General features: G+C 38.3%; 1 protein-coding gene across 1 annotated transcript in view; it reads left to right on the plus strand.

Moving 5' to 3' along the window:
• SLC6A5 (solute carrier family 6 member 5) overlaps positions 1-24,646 on the plus strand; it is a 38,617-nt gene that overhangs the window by 12,959 nt on the left and 1,012 nt on the right. The window contains exons 8-15 of the mRNA XM_026089340.1: positions 432-566; positions 2,878-2,981; positions 5,535-5,659; positions 11,053-11,165; positions 11,450-11,581; positions 12,676-12,775; positions 19,499-19,599; positions 22,969-23,136. Coding sequence (XP_025945125.1) covers positions 432-566; positions 2,878-2,981; positions 5,535-5,659; positions 11,053-11,165; positions 11,450-11,581; positions 12,676-12,775; positions 19,499-19,599; positions 22,969-23,136 — 978 coding nt within the window. The remainder of the gene's footprint in view (positions 1-431; positions 567-2,877; positions 2,982-5,534; positions 5,660-11,052; positions 11,166-11,449; positions 11,582-12,675; positions 12,776-19,498; positions 19,600-22,968; positions 23,137-24,646) is intronic.

Below are 24,646 nucleotides of genomic sequence, written 5' to 3' on the forward strand. Positions count from 1 at the left end.
GGAAAAATCTGAACTTGAACTGGTATAGAAGGGCATTGCTCATTTCATTTCTATGGAGCAACCTATGTTAGCTTATTCTAGGCAATGATCAGGCAACATTTCTACCTAGCTGTAAATTCCTATTGTTTTTTTCCAGGTTTTCTCTTCTGCTTTTTCTTTCCCTATAAATCTCCCTAGAATCTCATTTATTTTCACTGTTACTGTTGAAATTATTCCTGTTTCTAGTAGCAAGAAGAGCTGTAAAAAATGACAGCTCTGTCAAGTTTCTTGGGAAATAACCCTGCTGTCTGGCTAGTCTTATCCCCTGGCTGTTGCCTCTGATCACGGGTAATTGCTTTTTCCAGGCAATAATGTAGTACTTGCATTTTTTTTTCTCTCTTCTTGCAGAACCAAATAAGTCCTTTCAATAAACTTTTTTTTGGTCTGTTCAGGTGGTGTACTTTACAGCTACGTTCCCCTATGTCGTTCTCATCATCCTTCTAATAAGAGGAGTAACCCTGCCAGGAGCTGGAGCTGGAATCTGGTACTTCATCACGCCAAAGTGGGAGAAGCTAATTGATGCTATGGTGGGCTTATTATTGCACTTATAACTCTGATAGGATGAATAATTCCGGCAGATTTATTACTTAATGTCTGTTGCAAACATTTTCCATGTGCAGTGGCAGTATTTTCATCTGTGAAATCTTGTTCTTCATCTGACATGGATGTTGTGACAGCGGGTGTTTGTCATTTGTGCACATGTACCTGTTTTTTACCTATGTTATTACAAATAGGATGCTTGTTTCATATTTAATATTTCACCTGAATCCTCCAGATGAGCTTGCAGAGTAGATGCATTTGGAAAATGGGGAACTCAAAAGGAAGTATAGATTTTTATATGCTGATGTCTGAATGTATCTTGCTTTTACTTGAACATGACATGAAAAGCTTGACATGAAACTTTAAATAGGTAACATAGAAACCTAACTGCATTTCTGTAAAAACGCTCTTGAAATGCTCAGAATATGTGCATTTTACTCACTGTTCAGATAAGATTATTCTGAAAAATGAATCTGAGACATTAGATTGGGTTGTAAATTTGATTTAGTTTAATCTAACCCCTGCCAACAGCATATGTAAATATATAGAACAGTTGTGATCATTATCCTAGCTGTGTTATAAGAAACAAGACCCATTTTCTGTGTAATAGAGGTCGGAATTAAGGGGCTTGGTACCTAGCTCTGCTTTTTTAGAAAACACTGTCTGTGTGATTTGGAACTTGAACTCTGCTGTCTCCCTTATGATTTCAGCTGATATCTAAAAAAAGTCATTTGTTGCTAATTAACCCAGTAAAACATGTTCCAAAGGTATGCATGGATTTGTATTTGTATACACATGAATCCACACAGGTATCATGTGCTTGTCTGGCACAGCACCTGAGTGTCTGTGTGTCAGTCTTAAGGGTCCCTGGAGAGGACTCTGGAGACTGAATTGAAACCATAGCTGTGAGTTTGTTCTCTTGAAATTTAGGAGGGATTTTTAGCAACACCTCGAGAAATAACTGACTTTTCCAATAAATTTCATCATCTATCAATAACAGGGTCATATCACACTAATAGATTGAGAATTAAAGCTGGAAACAGTTTCCCGGCTGAATTCTGCAGATCTTCATTTCCTTAATATCCTTGAAAATATTGGGTATTTTAAACTGTTAGTGCTTGGAGTATTAAATGTTTTGTAAGCAGTGCAGAAATTTATTTTGCATTAAGTATGAGCATTTTGGATCCCATATTGTGCAATAAAGGAGGTGAAAACTATTGCCTTTTAGCAAAATGGGGCTACCTGAATACGTAAGTATCTATCTAACCCTGGATACCTGCTTGATAATATTTAGGTGAGCTTCTGTTTTTAATTTTCTTTGCAATATAACATGAATTAACAGCTGTATATTGTGCTCAGCCAGATGAAGCAATGGCTGCTTGGTGGCTGATATATCTTTTGAAGTGACCTTTAAGTAATATCTTCAGACTGGTTAGTGTGGGTAGGTATATCTATATATCTGTGCACGTATGTATGCATCTCCGTTTCTGCACTGTAGATTTTGGTTGGCTGAAAATCAAACTTTCTAGGACGGCTTGTAAGTAGAAATACCAATTCGTGGAACATTTTGTAAGTCCATATTAAGCAAGCCCAACTTTTTTGAAATTTAGTCAACTTTAGAAATGTTATGTCTAAATGCATTTAAGGTTTTGAAGAACTGTGAATAGGTTACAGAACAAACAATACTTGATATTTTTTCTCTAAAACCAGAAATTTTGCCTGAGGATTTCTTCTCTTTTGATGCAAGGAAACTGGGCCCAGGTATCTAAATGGCCATAACTTACATTATGTTGCTTGAGGTACACCTTATGAAGGAAATTTACCTAAGCTTTAATGTAATCTCATTCATAGGATGTACCTCAAGCAATACTGAGTTTCTTGCTTTTATCAAGAGATGAAGTATTATTTTGGGCCAATGGTAGATAAACCATCAGTACTGAATATAGATTTTTTTCCTTTTGATTTGCATTTCCTTTGCTGAATGTACTTAAACTGGTCTGTACCAAGCAACATAGCTCATTGAATATTTGTGCCTTCTGTATATGGCAAAGGTTATATTGTCTTTTTAGATTGGCTAAACAACAGTAGTACTCCTAAGTCTAATTAAATCAATTAGCATTAAGTATTTCAGATTAGGATTTTGCTCTTAAATGATATGTTATTGACATCCATTGCTCTATAGTTCATTTGAACTATTTATGTGTTAATTCCCTAACAGTAACATTTAATAGTGTTATTGATTTTTCCAAAGCTCTTCCCTGAAGCTGACAGTATTTCCTCTCCTGTCTTTTTTTTAAGGTTTGGAAAGATGCTGCCACACAGATTTTCTTCTCCTTATCTGCAGCATGGGGAGGCTTAATTACTCTCTCTTCTTACAACAAATTCCATAATAATTGCTACAGGTATGTGAGAATGAAATCCATCAGTCTTATTAAAGTAGCCTTGTCCAAAAATACAGTCATCTTCCAATTTGCAGAAATCTGGAAAGAGACTGGAAAGAGTCTCCACTTTTTTTTCTTTCTTCTCCCTGGGTTGAAATCTATTAGATGAGCCGTAGGCTTATTTTAGTCCCTATTGGCTATTCATTTTCAGAATCAGCAGTTTTAAGTTGAAAAGCAATGTGTGAAGCTGTCAACAGCTGTGAGCAATGTTAAGAAACAAAGCCAGTTGGCAACCTCTACGGAAGAACAACCCATGTGTAGAATGAGCTGAAGTTTGCTATTGTGTGAGACATGCAAGAGTATAATATGCAGTTTCTGTGTATGTGATTCTTGGGTCTCCTAAGGGATATTATTGCTTTTCCAATTGCACTTATCCTGGTTTTGCATGCACAAAGTTATCTCAAGTTGTAATATTTGAAATAACTTTTATTTGAAATCAGTGAATACATTATTTTTGCAAGAAAAATCATTGCTCTGTTGGCATAGGATAGTTTTTCATCAAAAAGTGTGCCAAAGAACACTTGCAGATGGAAAAATCAAAAGTGAGTGGCATTAGTAGAACTGCTAATCTGTGTGCTCTCTATTGTCCTCACTCCCTTACTTCACTGATATTTTGTTGTCTTTAGAGCCAGTCTGGTTTCTGCTGAAGCAATCCTTTACTGATTCCTGTAATGACTGCGGTCCCATTCGGGACAGCCTCCAGCATGTGCTTACCAGCTGGACAGGGGCTGTCCTGAGGAAACACTTCAAAACTTTCTTGATTCAAGACTTGAGAGCATGTTCTCTTTGGGATTTGAACCTGCATGTCCATGAGTTTTTGAGTACTTGCATTTTTGCTACTGTATATGGAACAGATACTTCAACACCTTTAGAAAATGTGGATCAGGATTTCTAAAAAAGAATCCCCAAAATGTTTCCAATTAGTTTTCAAAAGTCCTTTAATATATTTATCTAAAGATATGGATGAATATGTAACAATGCTGTGCGCTCAGCTACTCTTATCCTGCAGTGTTTTGGCTCCTGCTTTTAAAAATGCTTGTCCTTTGCTTTGATTTGTTGCTGATGAATGGAAACATCTAGCCTTGGAAAATCTGTTTCAGAATATCAAGGCAGGAATAAAAGGGATAGCTGTCATGCTATCTTTCTGCATTATTTTAGCAATGGTTTATGGAGCTTGGAAAATTTTAATGGAAATTTTGAATGAAATACATGGTATTGAAGCATAAAAATCTTAAAGATCTAAAACTAAATACATTCCTTACCTATGTTAGAGAAGAGTTTGGGGAACTGAAGCAGAAATAATTAGAAAAACTTAGTTGCTTCTAATCTGATTAATTTTACAATACAGCTTCAATACTGAAATGAAACACAACTATTTTCCCTTTCAGTGTTTACATTTATTACTTTCTAAGATTGCAGATATAATTCTGTTTTTCAGTCATGTGTCCATTTTAAACATCATGAAATAAATTATAATTGCAATAAGTTTGTATAAATCCGCTTCCTAATGCAAACCTAAATTTTTTTTACTTAAAACTTAGCTGGATTTTGGAAGAAGATTAACACATGATGATTCCAAACAGAATGTTGTCATTTCCTCTATAGACTTGAAGAATTAACTTAATCATTCCTGTTACGGGATGCTCTATTAGAGATTCCAAAAGTTCATCATTCAGTGAAGTTCTTGACAGCTTTTTAGATTGTATTTTGTTCTGTCGCTGACAAACAAATTGCAGTAAGAAGGAGCAATTCTAGTCATCTTTGAAAAACTTTTAAAGCAAGTGACTGGTTTGTTCCTCAGTCATTAGCAGTTTAAGGGGAAATCTTTTGGACAAACCTGCCTGGAGGACAAAATAAAAATCCCATCAAGACTGAAACAATTACCGACAGGGATCATGATGGCTTGTTTCCTATCAAGTCACATGTGCTAACACAATTTAGCATGATATTCAGGTATGGGTTTCTTGAGATTCCCATAATAATGACAACTGAAAACAGTACCAGAGAATCCTCTACAGACAGCTAGATCGGCAGGCACTTAAGGAATGCCATAGGGTATAGAAAGCTTAACCGTGAAATGTTGTGTATAAATGCGAGAAAGATATAGGACAAAAATCATCATAACTGGACTGTGGTGGTCAGTCTGTGTGTAATACAGTGAGCAGCACACATCAGGTAAAAAGTAAAATGCTCTGTTACAAATGCTGTCTTCATTGCTACCTTCTTCAGAAAGGCTCAGCCTCCTGCTTGGCCTGTGGGAAGCTTCCTGTATGGCATGTGGGCGAAGGAGACATGTACAGCTGATTGCTGCTGGTGTGGTGAAGACTTCTGTCATCTCTGATGAGCGTCAAATGTACCTGAAATGTGTAAAAGGATGTGGTTTGGGATTATGTACCTTCACCTGCATTCCCACAGAATTTGTGCACTCATGTGAGAGAGTCTTGAAGCGTATGTGAAACTCTCGCTTGCATGTATTAAAACAAGGTGATGAGGGTTTTTTTGTTTTCTTTTCAGGGACACATTGATAGTCACATGCACCAACAGTGCCACAAGTATATTTGCAGGCTTTGTCATCTTCTCAGTTATTGGCTTCATGGCGAATGAGCTCAAAGTAAATATTGAAGCTGTGGCAGACCAAGGTATGGTAATCTGCTGTTTCGGTGCTTAGAATGGATTCTGAAGGGCAAGGTGCAGGCACCTGGTGGCACCTTCAGCTGTGTTATTGAAGATAACATTGGTGGTGGAGATGGGAATACCGGCTTCAAATTGGAGTGGATTAGTAAATCACTTGTAGGCATCTCTGTACAGCTGAATTGCTGTACAGCAATTATTGTTACTGTGAAGTCAAGAAGGCCTCACTTGAGACATCCTTATCACTTGTTTGGTAAGAGAAAGCAGCCAGCTGAGAGTGATTTCTAATCTTTATGTAAATGACTCACTGGTGTGAGGTGAGATCTCCCTTTCATATGCTCCAAGTGGTCACTGGCTCTCTTACCTGTCTCTGCTGCTGCCTTGTCAGGTCCACTTGAAGGTAAAAGTTTTCCCAAATGGGGGGAGCCTTGGATGAAAAGGCAGTGGACTTTGAGATGAGGGAGAGGGGAAGAAATATGGTCTAAGTGGCAGAATGAGCTCTGAGCTGTGGGGAGCAAGGAGTTGCCTCCACAGGGAAATAAAAAATTTGAGCAGAACTGCTATTGCAATGGTGCAAATTTGAAGACCTTGGTTAGTGAATTGAGACTGTTACAAATGGGGATTGGTAAGGTCTTAACTGATAGAGCTGAATGTGAGTGAGAAGAGTGTGACTGATGGATGAATTGGTGCTGTCATGTATTATGTATTACCAAGAAGAAGTGTGAGACAGAAAGGGAGGAGCTTTTGGCATAAGATTTGGAGAAACCTAAAGAGTTGCAAAAATCTGGTGGGATAATAGAGGGATAATTTTGCCTTAGTCTAGTCCTGCCTTTCCTGTGAAATAATCTTAAATAATATATTTGTTGTGGCACTTAGAGTCAAAGTCAGCCCCCCAGATCTTCAGGATCATTTCAAACTGTGTTAAAAAAAGAAGAGATGATTTTGTAATAATTTTGCCATAACTTGTATATTTATTTACTCTTCCCCCACCAGAACAGTTTCTGTGTATATGCATATGTAATACAGCTTATGTATTGTAGTATTCATAGTTTGTTCTAGACAAATTAGGTGTTGAAGTTAATCTGCATTTGACAATGTTGTGGGAGCTGAATGGAAAACAGACAGCATAGGCTGGGAACTTGTTCAGAAAACCTGTAGGTGTAGGAACAGTAGTCAGTGATGTGGCTGAAGCATTCTTTTTTTTTTTTTTTAAATACTTTCTTCCAGAACTCTGATGTTTCTAATTGTGTATCTACGACATCTAAAAGGAGGAGAACAATAAGAGAAGGGAATAAGATGTTACTGATTAAGGGGAGGGAAAAAAAGACTCTTAATTCTGTTTTCCTTTTCCTTCTCTGGAACCTGAAACATGCATAAGCAAATGGACTCTGCAGTATTTCTCCTGATGTGAGAGATGCAAATAAAGATATCAAATCATATTTAATTTCTGTAGCAACTTGGGTTGTTAAATTGCAGCACAAATGCTGGTATTAGGTGAAGCCTGTGAACTGCAGCCCGGCTATAGGAAGTTGGTCTGGATCCTGTTGTGCTGTGGATTCAGTCAAAGGGTTTGAGAGGAAAACTTTATATGTTGACCAGCTGGCAAACTCTGTTTCTTGACAGCAGGTAGTAAGGGATACTGCCCTTGCAAGCCTATGTAATGTCAGTTCAGTCTTCAGTGCATTTTTTTGGTCTGCAAGTCAGATAAGTATGAAAAGAAAAGTTTTAGTGTAGTCCCCGTTTTCTGGCTGGATAAGACCCTCACGTCTGAAAGACTCTGCATAAGTTATCTGAGGGTCTGTTCTCATCTCAGAGCTGTGCTCAACTTGTCTCCAGCCCATGTCATTGTGCCCATATCTTATGACAGGGCAGCAATGTTGTTTTTTATTACCCTATGCAATCTTATGCGCCTTCTGTATGCCAACAGGCATCACCTGTTGACAGTCCTTGTATAATGACAGCTTTCCTTTTTCTTGGTAAAGAAACATCAGAAACAACTTTGTTTGCTGTGGGTTATACTCATATGAATGATGTCCTGAGGGAGCTCTTTTCTGTACCAGATGTGTTGAAATCCCAGGCAACTGAGCAGTAAAGCATATTAGGATAAGCCATTTTGTTCTTGAAAGTTTGAAGGTTACAGATGACAAGTCTTTCTCACAGGCAACACCAAAAGGAACACCATTCTGTCCCATGCAGTCAAAAACAGGCTACGTAATTTGTTTCTGACTTCGCTAGGTAACATAGGTGTGCCTTGGTCCTTTTTGCATCCTCTTTCCATTGGATTTCCCCTCTCCCTAAGGTAGTCTCCTGCAAAATCCAGGAAGATATCAGTTGTTTCTGAGTACATTGTTTATGACCTATTTTCCCACTGAATGTCATAATTGTCCTCAGAAAGATTCTTTTGAGCCCTTATGAGCCTTTGAGAAGTCATTTGGGATACAATGGCATGGATTCAAAAAAGCAGAGGCCATTCAAAGTATTAACTCTGCTTTTCAGTGTGGATGGTGGTCTACAAAACATCAAGAAAAAATTGTTTATCTGTAGCGTATTCCTCTCTAATTCACACCTTTTTATTCTGATTCAACTCTCAAAACTGTTTGTATACATATCCTCATTTACTCTCCTGTGATAGTTCCCCAGTCTTGATCCTTTCACTTTGTGTTGCTAGAAAAATCCTTGCTAGATGGCTGGGTGCTAGAAAAATCCTTGCTAGAAACCCAGGTGTTTTAGGAGTAATGCTTCCATTAATCTTTTTATTTTAAATTTTACTTCAGATCTGAAGCAAACAACAGTCCCCCCACCACAAATCCAAACTGCATTGCAGTTAGAGAAATTATTGCAAAGTGTTAAATACAAACTAAAAATGTGCTTGACTGAAGATACGATGGAAATTCTGAAGGGACTGACAGCGTGAGGGATGGAGAATTGCAGCTGTTAGAGATGGGGTAGAAAACATTTGGTTCAGCTGGTTCATCTCCCTGGAGACTTCTAGTGCGGTAGATCCCAAACTCTTCTCTGTTGCATGCTTGTTGGAGGCCTTTGAATAAGTGACTGGTCACATGGTGGAGCTCTCTGTTTCCAGCCCTTTCAGCGGATGTTCAAGGGAATGTGAGAAAAGCTGTCAGCAGACAATCTTATTGTGGGGCTGTTGGTACATTTGTAAAAACCCCTTTTAAGCCATTTAAAAATATCTCACCAGTGTGAGGCTTTTTCACTCCACTTCCACAGTGACAGGGGAAACAAAATTTAGTCCCATTAGAGAAGAAAACTCTACAGCAGGAGGACAGTGAAAATTGGAAAAAAAAATGCTGAGTTGGCATATTGGAAAAAAAATAAAATTGGACACAGCAAGTGGGGGAAAACAAGAAATCCCTTATCCCTGCTTTCCTGGTTTTATTCGAAAGTTTTATTATTTTTTGCAGAAAATAAGAAAACAGCAAAAATGATGATGATAAATAACCTCATTTCATGTTTCCAAAAGCTTGAGTGAAATGGTTAATGGAAATAGAAAGGGTTTTTTTTGTTGTCATTTTTCCCCACTTTTTTCTAAAGTATAAATCTGAAATAATATGCTTTTTTTTTTTTTTCATTTAGAATCTTCCTTTTGGGAAACATCATGTACATTATGGAAAAAAATATTTTAATGGAGAGAAAGATAGGAAAATCTATCTTGTTTCTACTCTCATATTTTGAATAAGAACATACTGCAGTTGAAAGGTTCTCATAATTTAGAATAAAATTTCAAGGTCGTCAGACTTTTCATCTCAGGGCATGTAAAAGCCTCAGAGAATTTTCCTGGCTTTAATAGCCTTTTAGAAGGAGCTTACACCTGCCCAAATCTCCAAAAATGTTAATTGTTGGGAACTGTGCTTACACAGAGGATTGACAGCCAGGCAGGGTGCCAGCCTCCTTGTGACTGCTTACCTGTGCTCGGATATTGCCCTTACTGTAGGCCTTAACTGGCACCTGGTATTTTTGAGTTGTGAGGGGCCAAGATCGAGAGATGTGCAATTTCATTTTGTATACTTAAACTGTTCCGCGGGCTGTGATTAATGGGAACTGTTCTGAGATTTGATTTAAACTTCTAAATGCAGGAAGCTAGAGCAAACAGAGCACCTTTCTCTAACAGTCAAGGAGAAATTTTTAATCAAGAGATGAAGAACATGTTCATGAATAAATAATATTTCCACACACACCTTTCTATTCAGAAAAGCCACCTTTCTGCAGCAAATTTTAAAGACCACAACACTTACTGAATCATGTACAGTGTTTTTTTACAGTATTGCTAACTCTTGTGTTTGTCTCTTGTTCAGAAGGATCTCTAAACACTTTACAAGCTACCTGTGGAGATAATTTCACAGGCTGCTAAAGCTGTGCGTTCTTCTCAGTGTGTGAGAGAGCAACATTTACCTCTTTAACAGAAACAACATGGGGAGCAGTAGGAAATGGGATCCTATAACCCAGATTAGCAGTGGCCAGGACAGTGTGACTTTGCACCTCCTCCTTCTCCTGTTACAGGTCACAGAATCAGCTCAACTTAACTTGTGTTTGTATCTCGCCTGAGCCTTCAGAGCATTGTGACTGGGTATTGCTTTAGTTGGGATAAATAGGGAAGAAGTGCCATCTGCTGTAATCTACCACCAAAGTCCTGCAGCATTTTCTCCCAGGCACATCTAAGTGTACTTGTGAAAAGAATTTTTCTTTACTGTCAATAAAAATTATAGCCCAGGATAAGAAAACCAAAACAGAAAACAGGCAAATTCCTAGTTAAGGCTTTAAAAAGTATAAACTCCATAGTCTTTCTGCTGTGCATTACTTCAATATTTTTGTGGATTCATTTTAGATTCCCAGTAATTCTTGCCATGTGCCCGAGATTAGCTTTGTGCATTTGTTACCTGCTGTGCWGCTCATTCAATTATGTGCTGATGAGGTAGAGCACTTTCTTTTCCATTGATCCTTGTAGTACCTAGGTGTGGAGGGTTGCCATGTTGATCCAAGGTCTAGACTGTTAATTGGAGTGGGACAGTGGTGGGTGGGGGACAATTTGATTACAGAGCAGGAAAGAAACATAGGCCCAATGCAGAATTTCTGCTGATCTTTCTCATTTGGATCAGTGTGGTAGTATCAAGGTTAAACACGTATTTTGCAACTTGGAAAGTACGAGTGTATGAACGTTCTGAAATGTACAGCCAAAATAGAAATTAATCATGTGAGGCTAAATTCTGCAATGGTTAAATCTTTATGTAAATAGGAAAGATTGAATCTGATCCCTTTTACTTTTATCAAGCACAGTAATATTGTATTCTACTTTGAAACGTGACTCTTATTTCTTTCTCTTCCACTTGGCCAACAATGTTAATGTGATGCAAGATACTCCAGCCTTTATTTTTACCATTTCTAGGTCCTGGGATTGCTTTTGTGGTTTACCCAGAAGCCTTGACTAGGCTTCCCCTCTCTCCATTCTGGGCTATAATATTCTTTTTGATGCTTCTGACGCTTGGATTGGACACTATGGTAAGCTGCTTCTGTCTCCCATGCCTTTTCCTCTTGCTCTGCCAATTTATTTGTCCTGAAGACCATGAAATTACTTGCTGTTTTCCATGTGTTCAGTCAACTGCTCTGCAAAGAGAAGATTGAAACAAAGCCATCAGTGTTGCATTCATTTGGTTGAAACTTCAACATTATCATCTGAGCATTTAGCATCTAAGTCTCTAAACACTCTGTTTAATATTTCAATATACCCAGTTGGACCATTTTATGTATGTAGTGTACATTGATCATTTTCTTTTGTCTTTCAGTTTGCCACTATTGAGACTATAGTGACCTCTGTTTCAGATGAGTTTCCCAAATACTTACGTACACACAAGGCACTGTTCACTCTTGGGTGCTGCATTTCCTTTTTCATCATGGGATTTCCTATGATCACTCAGGTAATAATATTGCCTTTGAGCAACACTGGCTGTCCCCAGTCCCCCTCTGGTGGCCATTCTATTCTCGTGCAAAAAGCAGTTGCATAAGATTAAGCCTGTGTAATTCCATTAAATGCGCAAGGACACCGGGCGATTTTGAAAGCCTTATTTTTTTGGATGCTCTGAGAGACTTGGTTGCTCAAATCTTTCTGAAAATTAAGCTTTTTAATAATCAATTCCTAGCCAAGCATCCCCAAAGCAGTCACATAAAATAGCTATTCATTTTTTTTAAAGTTTATATAGCATATAAAACTGTACTTTGGGTGCTTTTTCAGATATGTACAGATTAGATATGTATTGATAGTCCTGAAAAACTGTGGAGTTAATGAAATTCTCATCTACCTTTGACAGTCTTCCCTGTCTTTTGTCTGTCAATTCCTCCAGCGTTGTCACTCTCAGCAACTTCAGGAGGAGGTGCAAAAATTATTTTTAGTCTTTTATTTGCTCCCTTTTTTTTCCCCTCCCTCTTTTCTTTCTCACCCTCATCTTGTCACCTGCTACACCAAATTTGGAGTTCTGAAGCCTGGGGTGGATAGTATTCAGTTCTTCTTTCACTTGAATTGTATTGCTTAACCTCTATCCTGAAGTTAGGCAGTTATATCCTTTCTAGCAAAGAAATGAACTGACCTCACTAGTATAGTATCTCTGGTTTAAATGGTGCTTTTGATATGGTATTTAATGGTTAGACCCTCTGCTAGTGGAAGATCTGGTTCCAGTTCATTCCTTGATCTGAAAAGACAGAAATCAATGTCTCCCACTTTACTAAGAGCATTTTAGCTACCAGACTAAGACATACCCTCTCCTTTTTTTTTTTTTTTTTTTTTTTTGAGGTGGACTATATTGCTGAAAATAATTCAGTGTTAATTTAGCCAAAAGGAAGAAACAAGAGTGTGGCATGAATCTGTGGCCTGCTGATGTTAGGATGCTTATGTGGGGTGGAGAGTCCTGAACTCTGGCTCCTGTTCATTTTGCCTACCTTAATGCTATTTATGGAATGGGGATATTGTGATATACAGGTGAAGAGAGACAGCAGATTTTTCTCCTTTTTCCTTTAGGGTGGAATGTACATGTTACAGCTTGTGGACACTTATGCAGCTTCTTATTCCCTCGTCATCATTGCCATCTTTGAGCTTGTTGGAGTTTCTTATATATATGGTAAGAAAAGGGACATTTTTGCATATGGTAACATAGATGCTACCATGAAACTCTTATGGAAAGAGGTAAAATTTTCTTTTTTAAAAAAAATACTAGAGTTCAGAATTCAGAAACATCATTTTGAATTGAGGAGCTATGGGACTATATTACTATAGGATTCCTCTAAATATATGTATTCAGAAGACTACTTTGTTTAGCCTAATGTCCTTTTTCTACCAGTAGCTCAAAGCCAGTGCCTAGAGATGTATGCAAGAATAGAGCAAGCATTAAGTGAACTGTCTTCAGAGGCTCACTCATACTCAGTTTTGTGGTTCAGAGACTTCCTCAGCTAGAAGTGGCATCTTTACGGTTAACAACTTTTGATGGATTTATTTTCCATATATGCATCCAGCCTTCCCTTTAGCCCATGTGTCCATAACATGGAATCAAGAACATGCTGCTACCCTCAGAGATTATTTATACATGGTGGTAACACCAGTTATACTGAACCATGCTGACATGTTGTTTTTTAACTGTTGTCATATCTTAAATTATGAGGAAGCACTTGAGCTGGTATAAACTAGAGTAAGTGTCTTGATGCTACTGTAGCTATGTCAGTTGACACCAGCTGGTGATCCACTCCCAAACTTGTCTGGTGCTTCTAGGAGATTGATTCTTGGAAATGTGTGATGTCAGACGGTAGCACTAGGGAGTGTGAAGATCTCCCTACATAAAAAAAATGATTAATCCGTGTCTGGAGTGTGTTGTTGGCACTTGAGACTTGTCTTCATAAGCAAAGCAAGTTCTGAACCTTGGTGTTAAAGAAAGCAAAGATGTGGTCATTTCTGTTGTTGCTGTGGACAGGAAGGAATTATATATTATATATCAGCTAGTCATAAAATGATCTCAGGATTTTCTGCTGAAGATGCTTATCTAGCAGGATGTTCTTTGGCCCTAGTCCTATCTCATGGTGTGCACTGGATGTACGTATCTACCTAAGTTGTGGGGTCCACTCTGTAATATAAATGTTTGAAAAGATCTGATATGACTCAAACCACATTGAATTTATTCCTCTTGTCTGAAAGAGGAAGGAATAGAAGCAACATATATGTATGGAAAGGACATGAAATCAGGGCAAAAAGAGGATGATTTAGTCGCKCTCTGCCTTCCTTTTTTTCCCTCTGATTTCATGGAAATACAGAGGTATATGTTAACCCCACAGACATCCAATCCAGTGAGCAGGCTTCAGAGGCTGTAAGCTAAGTCAGAAATGACCCAGTAAGGAAAATGTTACCAAACACAGTGGAAAATGTCAAAATACTAAGTGAAGGCTTGCTTTAGCCTGTTCAGGTTTTGGCTGATCAAAATAATTTTTACTTTTTATATCCCTGAAATGTAAGTATTTCAATTAGAGCTGGTTTAGAAGTGTAATCTCTGTGAGTGAAATGGTGTTGGCAACTGCTATCAGCTTTACAGTCGAATAATCTTCTCAAAGGACCTAAATGTAATGCTTTGAGATATCTCCTAAAGTGAAGTCCAAATATGGAGTTCAGGGATTATTTAGCAGAACTCCTGGTTTGAAAATCAGTGCTGGCAAGTTACGTTGTTTCTCTGTGCTTCAGTTTCCATGAAGACTTTCAAGAGCTGTGCATTCCCTCCCCATGGTTACCACAGGCTTTGGCACTTACTGGCCCTGTGGAAACACTGCCTGGTACATGTCATCTGAGACATTAGCGTGTGCTCTGTGCTGGGGGTCCCCATAACTCACAGACTTGTTGCAGTGTGACCATTCACCTTTGCTCACTATTGGTAGTTAGTTAGCCACCAAACAGTTTCTTGTGTGTATTTAGCTGATATTTTCCAACAGCGTGCTTGTTTAAAGCAGTGGTAATTTGGGGGACAAGCTAAACACTTTTTCTGAATTTGTCTGTTTGCGATAAGTCAATGGTTTCTGAGCTGTCCTCAGTGAGCATCACACTCCTTTCTGTGAGTCCCTTTTTATAATCTTGTTGCTATGGATATTAGCAATTTAATTTGGGGGGGTCTCATGACCTGTAAAATGGACATTACTACTAATGTGTCATAAAAGGTGATGCCAGAAGCTTGTTAAGTGGAATGACTGTATACTGGCCTGACAGAAAAAAACATATTAAAAAGTTGGTATGTCTACCTCTTTGACTTTCTATAGATTAACTKAACAACCACAGGATTTATTGAGATGCTTAACAGTAAATCCCCAAGACTAAAGAACTTAACACTCAATCTTTAATGAGAATACATTCAAAAAATCTAGAAAAAAATTAAAAAGAACATATTCATTAGCTGTAAAACAGTTCTGTGCTCAAAGCACAGAATTAGCTTCAACTGCTGATCCTGCCAGACACTTCACATCAGTCTGGTTGTTGTACTGACTTCCCAGCTTTGCTAAAATTGAAACAGTCTCTTAAGAGATGGTGAGTGGGAATACTCCAGAAGAGTATGGGTTTGGGTTCTGTTTTTTCTCTTTCTTCTTCCTTCTCTTTATTCTCAGAGCATGTCTGAACGATGCTGTGGTAAAAGTACTAGATGTTGTCGCCCTCCCTCGCCAGTGTTATCAATAGCATCACTCAGTCTGTACCCAAAAGATTGTCTCCTCTAAGCCATCACCATCAGTGTGCAAGATAAAAAAAAAACCTCCCTGCAGAGCATATTTTAATAGCCCCCAAAAATTTAAATTTGTGGGTTATTTTTTGTTGTGTATGTTTTTGAATAAGCATGAAGGCATACAGGGAGAAAATACTGGATCTATTCCTCCTTTGAACACTGAGTGGCAGAAGTACTACAAACCTGCCTTTATGGAACAACATTTTATTAGACTTGTAAACAAAATTGCAAAGACTTGTGCCTGTTTTCCTCCAACAAATTCATTATGCCTCAAAAAAAATTTTTTTTTTGAAAAACATATAGTAATATAGAATAGTTACAGCATTAGTAAGGACTTGAATAGATGAGACAAATTTCTAGTTAGGATGTTACTTTAATGTAATTAGACTTGGAAAAGATTGGATGAATTGCAGATCATTTTTTCCATGCTCTGTCTGTACCAACTGATTGGTAATCAACAGATGCTGGTAAAGTCTTTGACTAAAAAAAAATATTTCAGAAGTTATTCCCTAGAATTAACCTTTTGCTAGACTAAAGAGCTTCCATTCTTTCAGCACCAAAAATCAAGGATTTATCTTACAATCTTTATTCACTTGAATAATGCACCACAGCTACTTTTTCTGCATCAAGGCCACTTTTATAGGGATTTTGTTTGCAGGAGCGCAGCTTGTATATTTGTGATTTGCGTGTTGCAAATAGAAGTGAAGCTGCTGCTCTTGTTATATTCCTTCAAACAGTGCTTAAAATTGGCATAATATATTTTTCAAGCTCAGACAATTGCTTATTTTACACTCCACTGACACTCTTCTTTGTACACTTGTACTCTTCATAGCAGGCAGGTTGGCATAATACTAGCAGGTGCTTTTATGATTAAATAAATCTGTCTTTAGTTCTTGTTACATGTTCTGCTTGCTGAGCTTGTTGAGATTTTTAAATTAAAAAGAGGCACACTTAGTTATTTCCTTGCAATCACTTGTTTTTCATTAGAGCTCGTGCTATATAATCCAGTCAAATTCTGCCTTTTATTATGTATGCTGGTATAGATGTTTATTCTCCAGTTGTTTAGGTTATGATGCATGATTGGTTAAGAATAGTTTAGAGCTGTGGGTATTAATTTAATCATCAGCATAGTTCCCAGTGATGTGTTCCGTAACATGAAGCCAAATACAAAGATTCTTATGCTTGAGTGAAATATTGCAGGAAACTGTCTGAAATTAAAAATGTATTAATGTATGATCTTAACTTTTTTCACAATCCTTTTAGTGTTTTTTTTTTTTTGGTGCAAGTCTCTTGTTGGGAAGGTTGATCATCAGAGTGAACGGTAACTGCTGCAGTGTATTTGCACAATGTTAGTTTTTGAGTACTTTACATGTAGCAGGATATTTAAGTGGTTGTCTGTCATAATTTGCATTCTACTTCTTACATTTTTTGTATCTGCAACATTTAGTAATACAACTTCCCACTTTAGAGAGCGGAAACTGAAAAATGAAACTTCATATACTGTTTATTTCCCAAGGTCATTCACTGCATCTGACTGAGCTGAGARGGAAACCATGTATGCTAAGATTTGACCAGTGTTCTGTTATCTAAAGCATCTTTGTCTTTTACTGTGGAACTTTATGAAACTATTTTCAGTCATTCATCAGGAAAAAGATGTGTACTGTGTAATCTCTGAATCTGCTTACATGTGTTTGACTCTTGAACTGCTAATATTAAAATGTGGACTTAAGCTGAATATCTGTGGGCAATGCTACAGGGGGAACTCAACTTCCTTTCTCTCTCTCACCCTCCCCCCCCCTTTTTTTTTTCTTAAACATAACACAGATTTTAGCTTTTCTGCTTTAGGGTATCTGCCCAAGCTGGCTTACTCTGTTCTCACTCTCTGAGCTCAGTCTTGAGCTCTGCCTCATTTCTAATACCATCTAGCCTGGTGTTATTTTAGAGGTGTCTGTAACAGAGGTGCATCAGAAGATATTGAATATTGAACCATTGCTACTTTTGTATATGCTGGGCCATCTTTTCCGAATTCTAAGAGCAGACAGTCACGTGGGTAGATTCAATTCTCCTCAATATCAACAGAAGGCTTCCAAAATTTGGTGGATCAAGCCTGGGGATTATCCCTTCTTAGGTTCAGCAACTGCAGCGGCTGGTTATAAGGACAATAAGAATAAAGCAGCTTATTACTTTTCTTCCAATTTTTTCCTTCCTTATTCACTAAGTTCCCTCCAACATTTTAAGCTCCATCTCTGTCTCCACATCATAAAAATTAGACTAAATGCCATAGAATAGTGTTCTGCAAAATTCAAATGGAAGAGACAATCATTTGCTTCAACAGATAAAATTGGCCAAAATCTGAAATGCTTGTATGACTGATGAGCTCAGCCTTGGACCCCCAATCTCCCTCTTCCTATCACCATAAGAAAAGCTGGAATAATTTTTGATTTTTATTTGTTTTGGATAAATTACTAATAGGTGTGATACTGAGTAGGGGCAATTTAGCTAAACAGCTACACAGAACAAAACTGAAAAGCAAGCTGGGTTTTACCGTTAGGGTGTTAGCAACTGCTAGGCCAGCGCACCGTTTCAAGGCATATGGCATGGCCAGGGAGATAGCTGCAGCATGCTCAGCATCAGGGCTGGATTTACCTCTGGAAAGAAAGTCACTGAACTAGTTCCTCTACTGTTGTAAGGTCTGAAATAGGAGTTATTATTAGTACCAGTAGTAGACCAATGCAAACACAGCAAAACCTTTCCATTAGTTTAATTAAAAAGGAGATCTGATGCATCATACCACAGAATAATCTTTAAAAAATATAATAGAACCTCATATAATTTGGGAAAATACAGTTATATTTGTATCTGATATAAATAGATACAGTTGAGGAACCTGATGTTACCCCTGCAAAGAGAGAAAACAAGCTTTATTTCTCTCTTCAGTCCTGCAGGCAGTTTCATCTCTCTCTCTCTCTCTTTTCCCCTTAGTTTGTACTTCCACCTTAACCTTTGATTCCATATACTTGGTAGAAAGGGTGAGGATATTCTTGGATTTGGGGACAGATCCTTAGTGAGTCAAGGTAGTGAACCTAGGCTAATTAATAAGACGTGGCAGGTATGAATGAGCTTGATAATATTTTCACTTTTGCAAACACAGATCAGTGTAAAATACAAAAGTTCATGAGTGGTGATAATTGAATTCAGTGGACACAGTATGTATGGGTTGTCAATACTTAGGAAGACCAAAGATGATCTAAATATTTTTGTTTAAAAACAAAAACATGTTGTCTTTGAGCTCCAAAAATAGAACTCTATAAGGGAAGCTGTACTTTCTGCGCAGTGTAATGCAGGACTAAATATTATCTATGGATGTTGTCATGGCACTGAACTCAGATGCAAGGAAGAAATAGCTGAAATATCATTTTTCAGTCTTGTGCGTCTTATTTATTCAACTATATAGATGCAATCAATACAACAACCTGAAGAATTAACATTAACATGTTGATCAATTTGATCCAACAACATAAAATATAAATAAAAATCTTTATAGGTGCTCTCTAATAATTCTAAGTATTGCTTATATATTACTTGAAAAATAACAGGACATTATCAGTTTCAATGCTAAATGATATAATCATAGCCCAATTAAATGGCAGATATAGAGAAGCTCAGTTACTGTCTATGCTGAAATAGGTATTCAGATGATAATTTTTAATGACTGTATATTGTGTGTTTAGATCGTAGTTTGTTTTAAAATTATTATTACATTTTTAATAACATTCATCTTTACAGAGAAAGACAACAAATATGAACAGAACTGCTAGCCAACACACTCTATTAATACATTAATCTGAAACACACTGAACACTTAGTCTCTATGTACCTGCTAAATTTGTTTTAATCCTTAGGAAGCAAATATTTGATTAGGATTATTCCCACCATAATATTCTCACTTCTTGCTGTGTGGTGAGCTCTTCCACTGAAGTTTTCCACCAGTAAATCAGAGTTTGTTACTATAACAAGACACAAGGGAGATCACAACAGCTTTGTTGCAAATTGCAGCTGGTTTCTTTCACCCCTAACTGTATTTACATTTGTTATTTACAGGACTGCAAAGATTTTGTGAAGATATAGAAATGATGATTGGATTCCAGCCAAGCAAGTTCTGGAGAGTCTGTTGGGCATTTGTGACCCCCACTATTTTAACAGTAAGCAGAAAATTTCCGAATGTTATCTTCTAAGACTTTCTTGCTGTTGTTAATGCAATCAAAGTTGTTTCTTGAGTGATCGTGTTGTTTCTGAGCAGCAGTAATCAGATCTCGGTTGTTAATCAACTAGATGCCTAGACACACACGTACAGGCATGTGTTCTTGCATGTGTATAGTAGGCAGAATGGAACATAAGTAATGGTATTTTGGTAGAGAGGGATGGCGAGTCTCCAAATGCTGCTACTGTATTCTTCCACCACCTGTACAAAATGCTGGTACGGCATCCCACTGCACACCAGTATCTTTTAACTATTGCATATATGTGTATTTGATGTGTGTGTGTGTGTGTGTGTGTGTCTCAGATCTATATGATCCTTCTGTCTTTTCTCAGGCTGAGTTAGGGAAAAACATTTTGTTGAATCCTAAACTAATTTAAGAGAGACATACTTTGGAAAGGCTTGAGTGGAAATTTGAGTGACAAAGTTTTAGCTAAAAAGATGGAGATGTTATTGCAAAGGTTGAAATGGGTATGTCATCTTTTCAATAACAAATTAAAAAAAAAAACAACCCTTCAGCTTCTGTTTTTTAGAAAAAAAGAAACTTCGGTTTCCCAAATCATCAGACACTGGGGCATGAATGTGCGGGGCACAGACCTCTGCCAGTTCTTTCTTCAGACTTTGAAAGGGACTGAAAGTAAACACAAGCTGACATTCAGACACCTAAAGGCTTTACCAAATAAGGACCCTCGAGTATATTTTAGCATGAGAAAAGTGGGGGCCCAGGTATTTCTTGTTGTCAAGCCTGGGCTGCCCTGGCCCACGGGCAATGCCAAATGCTTGCCCGGAGGGACGCGGTCAGGCCCTGCGAGCCGCCGCCCGGCTCCTGCCCGCGAGGGCGAGGAGCGCGTCCGGCGAGCCGGGCCGCAGCGGGAAGCCGCAGCGGGAAGCCGCAGCGGGAAGCCGCGGCGGGAAGCCGCAGCGGGAAGCCGCGGCGGGAAGCCGCAGCGGGAAGCCGCGGCGCTCGCCCTCCTCCTGGGCGGGCCGGGCGGCCCGGCGCCGCCGAGAGCGATCCTTCCCCGCACCGCGAGGTGTCGTGGCGCGCCAGCAGTTGGCGTGCATTTTACAAAGGAACAGTCTTTGGGACAGAGAAGCAAGGGTTTTTCTGGGGTTGCCAAGGTTAATGTGGAAACGGAGCTTACCTGCGCATTCTTCGTGGCTTTTTTTTTTTTTTAAAAGAAAGGTTTTAATCTTTTTAGAAAACTATTCTTTTTTTGGTACCCCCCCCCCCAAAAAAAAAAAAAGCTGGAATAATGCTGATGTTAATTCCCTTTCATGCTATGCTTTTATTTTAGTTCACCATTTAATTTAAAAGATTGAACATTCTCAATTTTACAATTGCTAAGCATGGGGTTTTTTTAGGTCAAAGAGTCAAAATATAACTACTATATCTATGTTGAGCATCTGACTTTGAAACACGTTTCCTTTGTGCTTTAACCTAAATACAAACACAATCTTTATTGCGTACCTTTGTCATTTTTTTGGCATAAGAATGAAATAATTTATCTCAGTAAACTGAACAGCTAAGTCACAACAAGACAAGTGGGCCTTCCTTAGCCAGTGTTTTGCTTTGAAGGAAATGTACGTTAGGCCTGGACTACAGATGTGGCGAGATTATCAGTATTTATTTAGGACTCTAAACTTTTCTTTTTCTTCTTTTACAACAATACTAAATATTTCACAGTAGTATTTATATCTGGAAGATAAGAATAGTTACTAGAATTTCTGAAAGGTCGCACATTTCAAAGCAATGATAAGTATAATGTCAGCTGGGTAGGGTAAAGAGCAAAATGCTGTCTGTAGTCATTTTCAATTGCTGCTTTTAGAGAACTAACGTTTCTGCTTATGTCCTGGAAAATTCTCATTTGTACTGATCTTTAGTGGAAAACATTGGTAAATCTTTTCTTCTAATTTCTGAAAAAATATGGCTCCCCAGATAAAGTTGGTTACTTCTCTCAGCTATTGTTACTTTAGGAATGAGGTAATTTTTTTCTGAAAGCTGAAAAGGCTTATTTTTTGCACATAGCAATACATGTGTGGAGGGACTAGCTTGTTTCGGTGAACTCAACAAAATCCTGAGTTTTGATGAGAAGAAATTTTCTATGCTGAAAATAATTTCTCAAACAAGCATAATGAAGATAGTCTACCTTCCAGCATGGATGTTCTTTACCAATTGTCTTAATTGAAATGTAGTATTATGATGCATGATAAAACAGATAAACCTATCTTATCTATCTAGTGATAACGATTGTTTGATTATGATGATATGTAGCTATAGTTGGTAAATCGGGTTTTGAAAAGTCTGAAGACATAGTCCAGGTCAATCGATAGTATTATGATGCATAAACAGGAATATATACTTTATCTTGAGTGCCTTGTTAAACACGAAGGCGTGTGCACACAGGTTGTTTTTTTTAGTTTGTTTGTTTTCTCAATGGCTGTTTTCAAGGTCCTGTCACAGAATCCTTGCTATGCTTCTGCAGGGAATTATAATGCTTTTCTGCAAATAACTTCATTTCTTTACTGATCAGACTTGCACTCTTGGCTACTAACAGTAATCAGAGCTAGGGAATAGGGAATTTTGGTCTCTTATGGAAAGCAAACGAGGTCAGGTCAAATTTGTACGTTCTGTTGCTGTTGTTCCCTCAAAATGTAATATTTTGCCAACTTATAGTGAGAAATCATTTGATACTGATCAGTCATGATTCAATTTTTATGCAATGGAAATAGACAAAGCAAAACCAAGCAATATATTTTTTCTATTATTGCCCCTGTAAAGCTAATATTTGTTACCTTTGAGTAGTCTATTACTAGACTTTCAATTATTTCATATCTCTAGAAATAAAACTGATCATTTTTATATGTGCCTTCACCCAGCTATAGTGCTATAAATCTTCTGCAGGCAATTATTGTGAGCATAGGCATTTCCCGAAAGTTACTGAATTATGCACAAATGTAAGCAGATGTGTTGCTATTCAAACAGTAAGTCAAATGGAGTAACTTAGCATAATCACATTAGGTAAAACTGCCAATAGACCATGTAATAAAGCATGTTACTCTAGGGGCAAGATTCTAATTTCAATTCTTCTGGCATAAATACAGTGATTTTGGTGGGGTTTTGCAAGTTTTACACGAAACTCATTAGATTCTGACTCTGACCTGTTTATTACAGTTTGTGTGAGCAATCTGCCTAGATGTGTGTACTTTTATCTTTCTTCCATATGTACCAAATCTGTTTGTGGATACCTACCATTTGTTGCATAGCAGGCTTGTATTACTTATTCCAGCATTTATTTTCCTTCCTTGTTTCCAGTTTATTCTCTGCTTCAGCTTTTACCAATGGGAACCGATGACTTACGGAGCTTACCACTATCCAGGCTGGTCCATGGTACTTGGATGGCTGATGCTGGCCTGCTCGGTTATTTGGATCCCAATTATGTTTGTGATAAAAATGCATCTAGCCCCTGGCAAATTTATTGAGGTAATTCTTCTGCCTTTTTTCTGCTTAAAAATATGGTCACAGGAGACTTTTATTTTACACTGATTTTTGCGATATTGAATGGCTAATGGTGCTAAGACTATTTTCTGGTGAACTAGTTTTTGTGTTGCAAAGAGACGCTTGGCTGATTTAAAATGCAGCCCTTCTATTCCCCGTTTCTCAACAAAATGCTCCTAAATTGTTAAGCGATTGTTTTTGTGAGAGCTAGAAAGAGCTGCAAATTTCATAAGCCCTGGAAGGGTGTCACTGCTAGAAGGTTGTTTTCCTAGCTTTGTTGGCCTCTTTTGCAAAAGCAGTGTGTGGAAGTAGGAAGCCTCAAATGTTAGTGCACACCACATGTTAGCAAGCCTGACAGCCAGTGCTAGGAGACATCAGCCGCGAGTTGCCCGATTGCCATGAGCCAGATCATCAGGTACCCAAGTTGCTGTAGGTGGCTTCCAGAAAGTTTTACCACTTCATGAAGTTCAACAATGAGAAATATGGAAAGACCTTGTGCTCAAGTTACATATTGTAAAACTTAGCTGACAATCTTTGTATTTTCCCCCCTATTCAGGTCTTTATTTTTCATGAATAAATTGATCCTCTCTGGCATCTGGGATTAAAAATGCTGGGTGGTGCTTTATACTTATGCTGCTTTTGTTTATTTTGCAAACCTGATTCCTGCTACTTCCCCTGCTGCTCCAAAGACGTGGTGCTGCCCTTTGGCTCGGTTTCGCTGTGCCCGGTACTGCTGGCTGCCACAGCTGCCTCTTCTTGAGGTGTTCCCAGCCCTGCTGGCTTGCCTCAGCTCCTTACGGGTGCTGTACAGGGCAGTCTCTCCCATATCAGCGTTTCACCCCTTCATTGCCTTCACCTTGTCATCTGAATAAGTTCAGTGCTCTTGTTCCTTGCCTTTGAGGCTTTCCCAGTTCTGCCCTCTCCTCGCTGCATACTGCTTATGCTGCTCTCTCCTTGGGCTAGAGAGCAGACACACGTCTCCCCTTTTCATATTCATTTTCACCCTTGCAGATCAGCCCTCCTGCAAAATCCATAGGGGCCATTATAGGCCTAAAAAAGAAAAGGAGAGAAAATGTACTAAAATAGAATCTTCTTTTGGTCTCTCAGTGTGTCACACTACCCATGCCTAAGGGAAAAGTTCATGCTTTTCCGTTTCATATAGAGCAAAAGAGTTTAAGCGGTAGGACACCCTAGGGGGAGCATCCAAGTACACAGCTGCACTAGGCAACGAGGCCACTTGTCTAAAGGACCATTCAGTCCTTGTGCGGAGCATATTGGAGTGCACAGGTCAGCAGAGATAACTGCTCCTGCTGGAAATGAGCTAATAAGAAATTAGACTTGTTCCTCACCTCTTAATTTTCGGCTGATGTCTAGACTATGGGCCCTGCTTAGAAATAAGCACTGTTACAGTTGGCCTTCTGTTTTTTTACAAAGCAGTAATTCTGTTCCTCTCATTGAGATAAATTCCTCTTCTGCTAATCTTCTGATTTATCTG

The sequence above is a fragment of the Apteryx rowi genome, unplaced genomic scaffold, assembly GCF_003343035.1.
Source record: "Apteryx rowi isolate R43461 unplaced genomic scaffold, aptRow1 scaffold_81, whole genome shotgun sequence".
NCBI classification, from domain to species: Eukaryota; Metazoa; Chordata; class Aves; order Apterygiformes; family Apterygidae; genus Apteryx; species Apteryx rowi.